This window comes from Aspergillus candidus (assembly GCF_002847045.1).
Source record: "Aspergillus candidus strain CBS 102.13 unplaced genomic scaffold BDW47scaffold_32, whole genome shotgun sequence".
NCBI lineage: Eukaryota > Fungi > Ascomycota > Eurotiomycetes > Eurotiales > Aspergillaceae > Aspergillus > Aspergillus candidus.
The window spans coordinates 233,779-245,853 of record NW_020194037.1 but is presented as its reverse complement, the minus strand read 5'-3'; the positions used below and the strand labels follow the sequence as shown (position 1 = coordinate 245,853).

At 51.7% G+C, this 12,075-nt stretch overlaps 4 protein-coding genes across 4 annotated transcripts; 3 read left to right on the top strand and 1 right to left on the bottom strand.

Annotated features, from left to right (window-relative positions):
- Positions 1–729: 729 nt before the first annotated feature.
- BDW47DRAFT_118510 (polysaccharide synthase) lies at positions 730–2,224 on the top strand (the record flags this gene model as incomplete). The annotated part of the gene is made up of 5 exons (XM_024815221.1): positions 730–755; positions 817–1,260; positions 1,325–1,756; positions 1,830–1,940; positions 2,011–2,224. 5 exons carry the CDS (start codon positions 730–732, stop codon positions 2,222–2,224), a joined length of 1,227 nt encoding a protein of 408 aa, XP_024670819.1.
- A 331-nt stretch (positions 2,225–2,555) lies between these two features.
- Positions 2,556–4,388, bottom strand: BDW47DRAFT_118509 (MDR family MFS transporter; the record flags this gene model as incomplete). The annotated part of the gene is made up of 4 exons (XM_024815220.1): positions 2,556–3,324; positions 3,404–3,674; positions 3,727–4,155; positions 4,211–4,388. The coding sequence occupies 4 exons, from the start codon at positions 4,386–4,388 to the stop codon at positions 2,556–2,558; spliced, it is 1,647 nt and encodes a 548-aa protein (XP_024670818.1).
- A 1,699-nt stretch (positions 4,389–6,087) lies between these two features.
- On the top strand, positions 6,088–7,581 carry BDW47DRAFT_132606 (uncharacterized protein; the record flags this gene model as incomplete). The annotated part of the gene is made up of 1 exon (XM_024817607.1): positions 6,088–7,581. Exon 1 carries the CDS (start codon positions 6,334–6,336, stop codon positions 7,579–7,581), a length of 1,248 nt encoding a protein of 415 aa, XP_024670817.1. The 5' UTR covers positions 6,088–6,333.
- A 2,300-nt stretch (positions 7,582–9,881) lies between these two features.
- BDW47DRAFT_126944 (HET domain protein) lies at positions 9,882–12,047 on the top strand (the record flags this gene model as incomplete). The annotated part of the gene is made up of 1 exon (XM_024816646.1): positions 9,882–12,047. One exon carries the CDS (start codon positions 9,882–9,884, stop codon positions 12,045–12,047), a length of 2,166 nt encoding a protein of 721 aa, XP_024670816.1.
- Between the last annotated feature and the right edge of the window lie 28 nt (positions 12,048–12,075).

Here is a 12,075-nt window from a genome sequence, read left to right as displayed (position 1 = left end):
CATGCATATATACTCTTCATCTAAGAGATTCCATGTGATCATCCTATGGCTATCCCTTTAGCGACTTGAGCGAACGACATACGGGAGAGTCACTTTCGACCCAGGATGGACTGGTCTAGACTTACTTGACATGCATATATATTGAACCCCGGGCTCCAGGGAGATTCCGCGTTGAGGATTTTCCGCCTATGGGTCTAATTCGTTTTTCAATGGAGGGGATGCTCATTCGAGCCGCCATTGGCGCTGACAGTGAATCCCAGTCGTCACACCCATGGTACCTCAGCGAGTCCAGTAACCTATTTCACTTCTCTTGCACTATGATACACAAAGGGACGGTGATGGTGCGGGGTTGCATAAACCCCTGGTCTCTTACTTTGTCAATTTCCTGGTCCTCGTATCATCTAGGCCAATAATGGATTCATACACATCTGCACTTAGCGTGGCTAGTTTCATGTAGAAAATCCTACCGGGGGCCTCAAGGTGGCGGGGATCGAACGGAAGGACCCATTGATTTAGGAATATCGGGCTTCCAAGCCGAGATCGATGTTGGAGGAGTCCCAGGGGATCCCTAAGATTCCGGTATTGAGTCCCAAGAAGGTCTTCTGTCTCTATATATCCTATATTTCTCAGGAGACTCATCCATCAATGCTCGAGGCTCACTTATGCTCCCGTCCTCTCAGCCGACATTTTTCACATTGGGAGACTGTTCTACTTGGTCTGATATTCATCATGGCAGTAGCTTTGGGAGCACTCTGGTAAGTGTCTTTGCGCTATACAACGCGTAAATCACAAGATGACTTACGCTACGTAATACAGGGCTTGGAGTGTGTTAGACAAAGCCGTCATATCATATTTTGCGAGCAAGTACAAACCGGTTCCCTTACCCGTAAAGCAAAATTACACCCACAACGACGTGAGCATCATCGTCCCGACAATCGACACCGAGTCAACCTTCACCGAGTGCATGCGCCTCTGGCTTAAAGCCAATCCTCGTGAAATCGTCATTGCCACCGTTGAGCGGAACAAGGCGCGTGTCGAGGAGCTGATCGAGCCCCTCCGACAGCATGCTGACAAGATTGTCATCGTGATTTCGCCGCTGGCCAATAAACGTCACCAGCTGATAGTCGGTGTCAAGGCAGCCATGGGCAAGATATTTGCCTTGGTGGATGACGATGTTTACTGGCGCGTTGGCACCGTTGTGCCCTACCTCTTGGCTCCGTTTGAGGATGCCCAGGTCGGGGCAGTGGCGGGTATACAAAGGTCAGGCCCCCAAATCTAACGCCCACTTTGTGCACAACACATGACTGACTGCAATTATCATCAGCGCTGAGGTCCCGTCCAATCGCCAAGATGCACGAGTCATCACACCCTGGGAAGCAACGGCGACGTTCGACTTGTGTCAGTGGAAAGGCTCTCGGGAGGTGCACTTCGCGGCTGACGGAGGCTGCTGGTGCCTGTCCGCACGAACGCTCTTCATCCGCGCTTCCATACTCCAGGACAAGGGTTTCGCCGATGCGTACACGCAGGAAACAATCGGCCGCAGGATCGTGAACACTGCCGACGATGTTGTTCTAACTGGGATGATATTTGACCGCGGATGGAAGGTGTCAATCCAGAATACCCCCAAAGCTGAAGTGACCACCAACATTCCTCGGGACCACAGACTTGTGTGGCAGCTGCTTCGCTGGGAGCGGGGGAACGTTCGCACTTTCCTGGGGTATATGTTTGTATTCCCTGGTTATAGAAAAATGATGCAGTAGGTCGCTCCCGTCTTGGTCGCGGGCTTCGTGAAGGGGTTGTCTGGTTTGTTCCGTTAACTCTCTACTTAGGAGACACCCATACACGGTGTCTAAAATGGTTGAGCGCCTTGCTCGTCCCATCTGGGCACTCGCATACGTTTGGGCTTGGTTTCAAACGTGGTACACATCGCCGTTGATTGCGTGAGTACTCCATCCCCGTGCTGCATGCATGTTTACATTCAGTACCCCATCTCACACCCTTCATCAACAGCTACACATACATAGCTTGGTTAGCTTTTGGATGGAAAGGATGGTTTCCAACGTGCCGAGCATTCCTTGAGCGGCACCCCTATTGTAGACGTCAGGTGTGGGCGTTTCTGCTCATGGAATATATCGGCCCGTTCATAGACGTATATGTCTACTTGACTATGAATAATGATGAATGGTTGACTAGGACGGCGGACAAAAAGGATATTAAGGTTTAGCATGTTTGATGTTTTGTGGATATATAAGATGTGATTATATTGTGGAAAGGTCGTGTTGGGGTCTCGTTAGTCTTATTGGATGTGTGTATTTTCATCAACACTATAATTTATCTAGTCCTGGTTTCCAGTTGTACCAACATGACATATAAATGAACACTTAGATCTGTTTCTGTATCGTGTTGGAATATCAGTCATATCCAGCCTGGCCAAATTTCGAATTGGGATTTTGGTGCAGTGGCTGTTATATCGTTAGTCCTTCTGATAACGCCGAAGTTACTGGATATAAATATCTACTCACCTCGCTATGCGTGCACCGTGGATAAGCCCGTAGCTATTTCTCCATGACCTCCTCAGCTGGAGTTTGGGTAGTCGACTTCTTAGAATCTGGCAATTGCCGCCACTCCATCGCCCAGCTTGTTATCCAAGCAAGGGTGGGCGTAGCAAGCGCAACCCAGAACACATTCCTCAGAGCGGAGTTGAATGCATCCACAACGGCATTTGTCAGCTTTGGAGGGACAACCTCTCTAAAACCACCCGCACCGGCCGCCACTACAGCAGCGCCATCTACTCCCTGCACCGTCCTGAGGTTCCGCAAAAGCCCATCAGTGAAGAGATTCTGCCCAACACTAGGGGCCAATGCGCCCCCCAGCATCTGGAAGAACATGATCATAACAAGTCCCGATGGTATATCCGGCTTGTTGAGGACGACCTGCACAGCCAGGATCGGCATCTGGCTACAGCTGCCGTAGCCAAGCCCCGACAGGATTTGGAACCCTATCCAGTGTCCATGCGGACTATTGGCACGGACCAGTTGATATAAACCGCCTCCAGTAGCCAGGACGACAGGCCCAACCCACATGAACGGTACATAGTGCCCGAATTTCGACGCTATAGAGCCTGCGCAGAGCGTACCCAGGCTGTTTGACACGATCAATGGGAGTAGATTGATTCCCGAGTCTCGAGCACTAGTTTTCTTGACCGATTGGAAATATATGGGCCAAAAGTATGATTGCAGAACTATCGCAATCTGAACGAGCATCATGAATGCGCATGATGCCGATACGGTACGACTGCGGAAGATGTGAAGCGGAATATTTGAACTTGGATATGTTAGCAAGAGTATAATAACCAAGCAGTCTTCATGCATATGGAGAGTAGATTGCAAGAGAAGGGACCAACTTTTCTTTGCCTCGGAATTGCAAAGCCAAGAACGTAACCAAAAGTAGACCAAATCCGATAAGACACCCGAACACGTTGGAATTAGACCATGGGTGAACGATGCCACCCCACTGTAATGCCAAGTTCAAACATGACGTTGCGCCAAGTAGGAGAGTGGCCCCTGGAAGGTCAAGCTGTCGTAGCTTCTGGCTCCATGGTAGATTCGCCTTTACTGCGGGCGGAGGTTTTCTAAGCGTGAACCAGACCAGAACCAGCCCAACAGCTCCGAAGGCTTAAAACTTTAGCTGTGGTCATATGGGGAGGATTTTCATCGACAGGCTTACGAAGATTAATCCAGAAAACGAACCGCCAAGTCAGCACCTTGCTATCAGTTATCGCACCACCCACGAGTGGGCCAATGGCCGATCCAATGTTGTACATTCCCAGGACTATGGGCGATAATATTGCCTGCTTTTTCAAAGACACGCAATACGACAAAATAGTGGTCGTCCCGCTCACCAAACCAGCCGCGCCAAGGCCAGACACCGCTCGCCCTATTATCAGCGCCATAGAATTCGGAGCGACTGCCGAAATGACAGAGCCGATTTCAAACATGGCCAGCGAGATGCAGTACAGCCACTTGATGTTATAGAACGCGTACAAGCGGCCACAGGTCGGCAGCAGGGCCATCTGCGCAATCAAGTAGGAAGAGCCATACCAGCCGATGTCGTTGAGGCTTTGGAAGTCGCTGGTGATCTGGGGTATCGCCGTCGCTTGGTATGACAGTTAGGGCTTGATGCTCCCTCCATCGGAGAGTGGGACACGAACCCAGAATGGTATTGTCAATGGCTAGCACAAAGCAAATCGACATGAAAGCCACGGTCAGTGAAGCGAGAGCCCATCCGTGCATGTATCCTGTTGCCGGCTGCTCTGCGTTGTCCTCGGTGTCAGTTACGCCTGCGGTCACCCCATCAGGACGCGCAGGCTCCGGTGTACTGTCCATCATGCTGTTCTTGGGGTTTTTTGGTAGCAGGATTTGTGGACAGCGAATGTGATGAACTATCAATCATGCATATTATGAGGATAGCGATTGTGGTTTGTCTGCTTGAGCGGACGCGACTATGCCTGCATCACAATCCACGTGACATTAACACATGACAGAGGCCTAGAATCGTACAGGAGAGGTTAGGTTAAAAAGCAGGTTATACCTATTTGGCCAGTCATACTAGGTTAGATCTCTATATCTCATCACGACTAAGATAAACTGGAGTTATTAGTAAGAGTACTCATTTTTAGTGCTGATCCTTGAAGCGAACCTAAATATAGTCTTTCTTTGTATGTAGTTAGGGTTGCATCCGGTTGGGTTGGGGCGGATTCTCGGCCCGCAGCACCCAGTCCGTCCGGGGTTGGGGGGCTGGCTGCGGGGCTGGCTGTGGGATTCGCCCTGAGTCCAGATCCGGCTCGATTAGGGTTAAATCAGTGTTCTCACAACTGTTGCTCTTTCAAGTTAGCGACTAAGATTTAAGAGCAACGTTATTTACAGGGACTATAAGGAGAATATATCTTCTCTAAACTAGATTTACATAACATTATCTATATCCTCAGGCATATACCTGAAGAATCGCTATATCGTTCAAATATATAAAGAGTATAGGCTGGGGATATCGCTCAGATCAAGCCCTCCCAAATCACCTTCCAGCTTTCTAGTGCAGTGACTAAGAGTATGTTTTGAACTTTTATGGTCTTGCAATTTTACGATCTTTCTATTCATGTTGGTTTTATCAAGTGTACTCATCTGACTTATCATTGCTACTATCCTAACCATAGCGTTGAAAGGAAATACTTCTATCAAGGACCAGCTGCAAATGTAATGCTGGGATATCACTCATACCGAGCCCGACCAAAATGCCGTTCAGTATTCTGTTGCAGTCGCTAAGATGTAACTCAACACAGATACCTTGTATGATTTCATCTAAAGGATGTCGCAGCAAAAGCAAAAGAAGACTCGGGGGCTTGCTTTCCATGCTTGATCAACTCATACTTCAGAGGATCCTCCGGATTGGGTGCATTGGGATATTTGTAGTATAGTCTCGGAGATCTGTGAAGAGCCACGTGGATAGGCAGTCGCACAGGCTTTATGAAGTTCCGTCGGTTAGAACAGGAGATTCAAGAAAGAAGTCTGGATATGCTGACCCTTCCCCAGCTGTTCCAGGCCATATACACCGGCTGCGGTGCATCCCTTTCAATATCGTCGCTCTTCTTTTTCCCTAGATGTCGGCGCATTGGCACGGTAATGGGAACCTGTGCAATACATCTGAATGTTTCCCGATCAGAATGCGCCGGTTCGGTTCGGGCCGAGTCATTGACCGGATCACCGCCCGGCCCGAACCGAGGGGTCAGCGCGTCTTCAGTAAATCTAGATTACAGATATACTTACTTCTTAAGTAGTCGCTATTAAAGTACTTAATCTCTAATCTTATCTAGTTTTAGATACTATTGAATCTTACGATATCCTGATACACTAGTCGTACAGAGCGTAACAGTGACCACTGTCTGTTTGTTTCACGAGCGTTATATTTGTAATTCTAGTAATCAATTCACAACGCTAAAACCCCATATGAATTCTTTGATCTCATGAAAGATTGCTGCAAGGATCGCTTGAAATAGCGGCAGAATACCCACTTTCCTGACAACACGTTGAGGGCCCAAGGAAGGCTGGAGTAGCTGACACCCCTTGACTGGATACTGACTGATTACACATGATACATGATTCGCCAACAAGTGCCAGCCTCGTATCCCCGCATGACCCAACTGAGACCTCCACCCTGCCTTCGACCCCGACCTAAAGGGCAACCATCACTCTGGCTCTGCCACCGCGTGACTGGTAAGAACCTCTCCCTCCCCCAAATCCATCTCCCAGGCACAGACCGACAGCTGCAAGGTACTTTCCCATGGGCCCAGCAGCAGAGTCGCTCCGCCAGCAATGGCAGGAGCCCTCCGACGTCTTCACCATCCTCCTGATCATCGGCGGCGACATCGTCCATCGAGCGCTAGGTGCCGTCTCCGGCGGCACCCTCACCCCAGTCGCCTTCTCCTACGGCTGGGTCGCCTACGCCATGTCCGCGCTGCTCTCCACCGCCGGCGAAGCCAGACTCCTGCCCCCCAGCCCCGTCCCGGACCTCGCCGTCATCAACCTCAGCTCCGGCTACCGCCGCACCAACCGCTCCTGGACCATCGGCCGCCTCTTCGAAACCTACGACAGCTGGATGCCCCCACCCGTCCGCGATCGCATCGCCCACCCAGTCCTTCCACCTCCGCCTTCCACCACCGCCGACGAGGAAGTTCAGCACCACCCGCCCGCCCCGCCCGCCGCCGCCGCCGTCCCGCTCTGCGTCGCCGTCTACACCTGGGCCGTCCCGCGGCTGCAGCCCGGCCGCACCGGCCGGGACTGGGTGTGGTGGACGGGGCTGGTGACGACCGCCGCGCAGCTGGGGCTGAGCGTCGTCCCCTTCGCGACGGCCGCCGACTGGCGCGTCTTCCTCCTCACAGCGGGCGGGACGGCGCTGGCCTACGCGCAGGGTGCACTGCCGCAGTGGCGGCGCGAGAAATGGGCCTGTCGCGCCGGGAACTCGGCCAAGCACGTCGCGCTCACACTGGGCAACGGCTCGCAGCACGTGGTTGTCGTTCTGGGCCACGAGCGCGGGCTGGACCTGGAGGATCTGGCGGGCGGGCAGGTGCGCGGGAGGTCGGCCCGGGGGACGGGATTGGTGATGGCGGCGTTGGCCGTGCTTTGGTTTCTCTTGCTTGTGACCAGCACCGGGATTGAGACGCACACGTGGTATCTGCTTGGTGTTGGGGCGTTGGGGCTGCTGCAGAACTTGGTGGTTGCGGGCGCGCCGCGTGCGCCCGCTATGCTGGGGGTGCCGATCGAGCTGGCGACGACTCGCCTCCCCGGCGGGGGGGGCGAACCGGCTCCGATGGTCTTTGCGGGCATGAAAGTCATGTTTACGCTCATGGAGCTGGAGATGGCGTACCCGGGGTTTGGGAAGGGGTTGCTGGGCGAATTCTTCCCGGGTCAGCTGCGTCCGTGGGAGACGGAGTGGTGGGCGAGCAGTGATGTGGAGCGGAGACGGGAGTTGTTGCGCGAGGCGAGGCTCCAGGAGTCTCTGCGTATGATGAAGCCTGGCAGGGGTAGCTGATTGTGCGGGCCCCGGCGTCGTTCGGCGTGCTGGAATCCCAAGGGTGTAAAGGCGGCGATGATGATGAGGTCGCGGGGCCCCAACAACATACCTAGGTAGGGACGCAAGTCGACAGTCGGGAAGCAACAAACCTACTGTTCAGCCGGTTCGGTCCCTGAAATGTATGTTTTGCTACGATCCACTACGGCCACGAGCGAGTGAATGATTGATTTGCACCAAGTTCACCACGAGATTGGAATTATTAACTGATGCGATGGCCCACAGACCTGCAGCGGACCTTATAATGATGTAGTAGGATTCCAACCATTCATCCCGAATTTGTTTCCAACAATATATAACTGAGGGTTCAAGACCAGGTGCTTTACACCTATCTGCAAGATAGGGCAGATGTCGACGTGGAGCTTGAGGAAAGGGGTCGAAGTGTGACTTGCCTGCCTTGGGGGGGCCACAGTGAGAGAGAGAGAGAGAGAGAGAATTGTATTATACTCAATTTTATCTCTATTTCCAGGATTCATCTAAGACACTGACGGCCAAAGAACCTGAATGAAACTAGTTAGCTTATATTGATAATATAGTCATAAGTATATAATAGTCTTAAGTACTTAATATAAAGATAAGAGAGGAGCAATACTAGTAGATTATTAAAGTCTTTTTATATAGAGCTAAAATCATACTCTTAAGTTTATTTTAAATTTAAAAATCTAGAACTGATTATAAAAAGAGAGATATAGTCTACTAGATGTATTTGAAAATTTTTAATATCATATGTATTTTATATAAAATATATTGTTATTTTAATAAGATTAAGATCTTTAATATATATCTATAGTCTTAAGATCTTTTAAAAAAGTGAATTTATCTAGATGTAATTACAAAAGTATTTATAAGATAAAAAGAGTATAAAGAAGGAGATACGTAGAGATAAGCATCTATAAGATTAAAAAAAAGTGTAAAGAAAACATGTGAAGATATATATCTGTGAGATTAAAAAGGAGTATAAAAAAATGAATATATAAAGATAGATATCTTCAAGATTCAAGAAGAATATAAAGAAGAAGACATGTAGAGACAAGTGTCTGTGAGGTTGAAAAAGGATAGATGGTGTTAGTAGCTTTAGCCCAATGAGAGTGACCAGTCCACTGTTCTGATTATGAGTAGAGTCGCGAAACTGAGCAAGTTGGGTAAACATGCGAAGCCTTCAGAATTTGCTTCTCCAGGAACTTCACCTGACGTCAATTACCCGGGCACTCTTACCGGTCTGGTCTGATAGAATTAGAAGAATAGAGTATGCAGTCAAGGATCATATTGTCACCCATCCCAGCTAGCTTGGCCCAATCTGACGTGCGGGGTAGGTAAACAGTTCCTCGAGGCTCACAGCAATGGGCAAGAAGAACTAAAGATGATCATGATTTGGTTTGCTTTGTTATACGCCTAGGAGTGGGATGACATGTATTATTTATAAGTTGAGCTGTTCCGTGTTGAACTTGAGGTTAGACTCTTTATATTGGCATCAGCCAGCTTAATTCAGAAAATGAAAGCCGAGGTTGCCCTGACTACTCTACAGCTAAGCCACCTCCCTTTGAATATCGGTTGCCCTATCAGTTCTTACCTACTGCCATGAGGCACAACCAAACACAAGTGCATTGATAATCCAAGCTTGCCGATCAGTGTAAGAATTGCATCAAACACCTTACATTCTGGCTGCGCGCATATGATTAAGGGTGCCCGGCACGTACACTCAACCGCAACAGTCTACTCGCCCATGCTATACATCCTATGTTTGCTATACATCCTATGTTCGGCCTTGTGCACCACCATTGGGTGCCCAATTCAGGGAGGGGGGTAAACGGAAAGATATTCAATTCAAGATGCATCCAATGGGGTCGAGTAGCAGACATCACATCCACGCCTCATTTCGCCGATAGGCTGAGAGTGTATCCTGTCATTTGTAGATGAGAAGCATCCCATTAGATGCCCCCCCCCCCTCCCCCCGAGGGAGACTGAGAGAACAGTCGATCTCTATCCGCTTTCCATACATCTCCATAGGCTGCCTCACTCTAGCCTATTTGTTGCCTTTGGGCTCAACTGGTTTCATCGGGCCATTCTTCCTACTCCCTGCACTGGAATGATCTCACCTGGTCAATGGTCGTAAGGAGAGCCGAGCTGATATCACTGGCGTCTGTCCCCGTTCAAATCCTAAATCATACTCATCCTCTTTGCAAGAACAGCCTCGCACTGCACAGCTCCGTTCTACCAGATATTCTTTTCGCTTTTTTCCACGTCTAACGTCACAGACAAAGATGGCGGAACCCAACCCCCTTTTCGTGCACGCCACTGAAAGCCCCTATGGAAGCACCATTGGCAGCTCTCCAGAGCCCGACAGGAGCATCTACAAGGCCAAGCAGATTGCCGATTTTATCCTGTGCGGCGTCAAGAATGGAAGGGACCTCAGGGTCCTTGACTCGATTGTTCGAAATCATGGCCTGTTTGAAAACTACCCCGTTCCATCCAACGTTCACAATCTCGACGAGATCTATTCGTTCAACTGCGTCCTTGCAGTTGCGGACCTGTATTATCAGTTTTGTTTCGAAAATCTCGCTACCGAGGCGATGCTGCCGGCCTACTATAGATGCGTCCACGCAGTCAACGCCCTGACCTATTACCTCCAGGTCCCGCACGGCGGGCAAAACCGGCTGCCGGCACCCGTGGCGCTGGACAAAGGGGAGCGCTGGAAGCTGGACCGCACGTGGGATATCTGCGTATGCCTGCTGGGCGCGATCAAGGTCTGGTGCGGGTTTGATCGGAAGTTGCTCATCGACGACCAGGCGATTGTGCATGACGTCCACTACCGGCGCGCAGCCACGAAGGCCGTGGATTTGATCCGCGCCCAAGGCAAAGGGCGCGTTTGCCCCCGGACCCTGGGCCTGCTGGTGCGCGAGGAGGTCCCGCCGTTTGTCCAGCCCATGCACCTGATCCGGAAGCTGCAATATGACCAACCGATCGAAGCGGGACGGTTCAACCACTGGGATTGCTCTGCGGATATATGCCGCTTTGATAATATGGATGGGCCTTCGCCCCTTCATGTTCCTGGGTGTGTGCGAGACACTTGCAACATCCTGAAACCCCTGGCCGCGAACGAGGCACAGTTTGACCAGGTTCTCCGCGGCCACATGCCGGCGGTGAATGTTGCCCCCTGGCCGGTGCAGCGCCAGGCTGGCTTTCGGGGGTGGGTGGGGGCCAGTCACCGGACGCTGGCGGTGTCCCATGTCTGGGGGGACGGCGTCTTTGGGACCAGGGACGAAGGGCTGAACCAGTGTGTCCACAAGAAGCTGGCCGACATCGCCAACTACCAAGGCTGCGACAGCTACTGGATAGACTGTGCGACAATCCCACAGGAGCCCCAGGCGACGCGCAACGCCATGATCCAAAAGATCAATTTGACGTTTCGAGAGGCGGGGACCGTGCTGTGCTGGGATGAGGGATTCGCCAACCTGGTCTCTAACGACCCCGACGTCCAACTGCTGTCGCTGATTATCTCTCACTGGCATCGCCGGGCGTGGACCCTCCTCGAGGGGAACAGAGCCAAACTGGACAACACGAAGTTCCTCCAGTGGAATAAAAGGACCCAGCCTCCATCACACAGGCTGTTTTCTCTAAAAGACACAGTCATATCTGCCTTTCAAGAAAACCGTGTCCCGCTATGGATTCAATCGGCACTGGTCGAGCTCCTGCCTTATAGCGATGCCACGATGTCGATGGGCGATCCGCCCAACGGCGGGGCCAGGATGTCGATGGACGCCGCCGGTCTCCTGCTCTCGGGCCGCCATGCGACCCGGTTAAACGACGCGGAAACCATCTGGGGCTTGTTTCGCCCCGCCGAGGGGCTGAACGGGGCGGGAGACATCAGTTTCGACGATCCGTACCTCTACGCCGGCGACCAAGTGGACGTCGCCTTCATTAGCTCGAACGCGGCTCGCCACGACGCCCTGGGGACCTGGAAGCCCGGGAGAACCAACGCCAGCGTCTGGGTCCGGACCGCGTACGGCGGCGTCAAGGCCACCATTCGACGTGATCGCAACAGGCAGGTGCTGGTGGGCGACTGGTGGTTCAAAGAAGGGCTCGCGGTGAAAGGAATGGTCGACTGGGGGGTTTGTGTGAAAGGCGTGGATGCCCGCCTCCAGGAGAGGCTGAGGTCTACGGAGGACCGTTACAAGTGTGCGCTTATCTGCCCCATTCTGCGCGCGGACCCGAGAAAATGTCCGCAGGAGGTCGTGCGCCGCCATTCCATCGACCCCATCCAGGGCTTTTTCACCACGAACGTCGCCATGCAATGCGCACGGGCCATCTTCATCACACAGCGCACCGACCAGGAGCCCTGGCAGTGGGGGGCGATTGTCAACCTGAAAGCTCCTGTGAGTTTTACTACGTCGGAGATGGGGCGGTTCGAAATTGGAACCTTTGCTTAGATGGTACTTTTTTTTTTTTTTTTTTTTT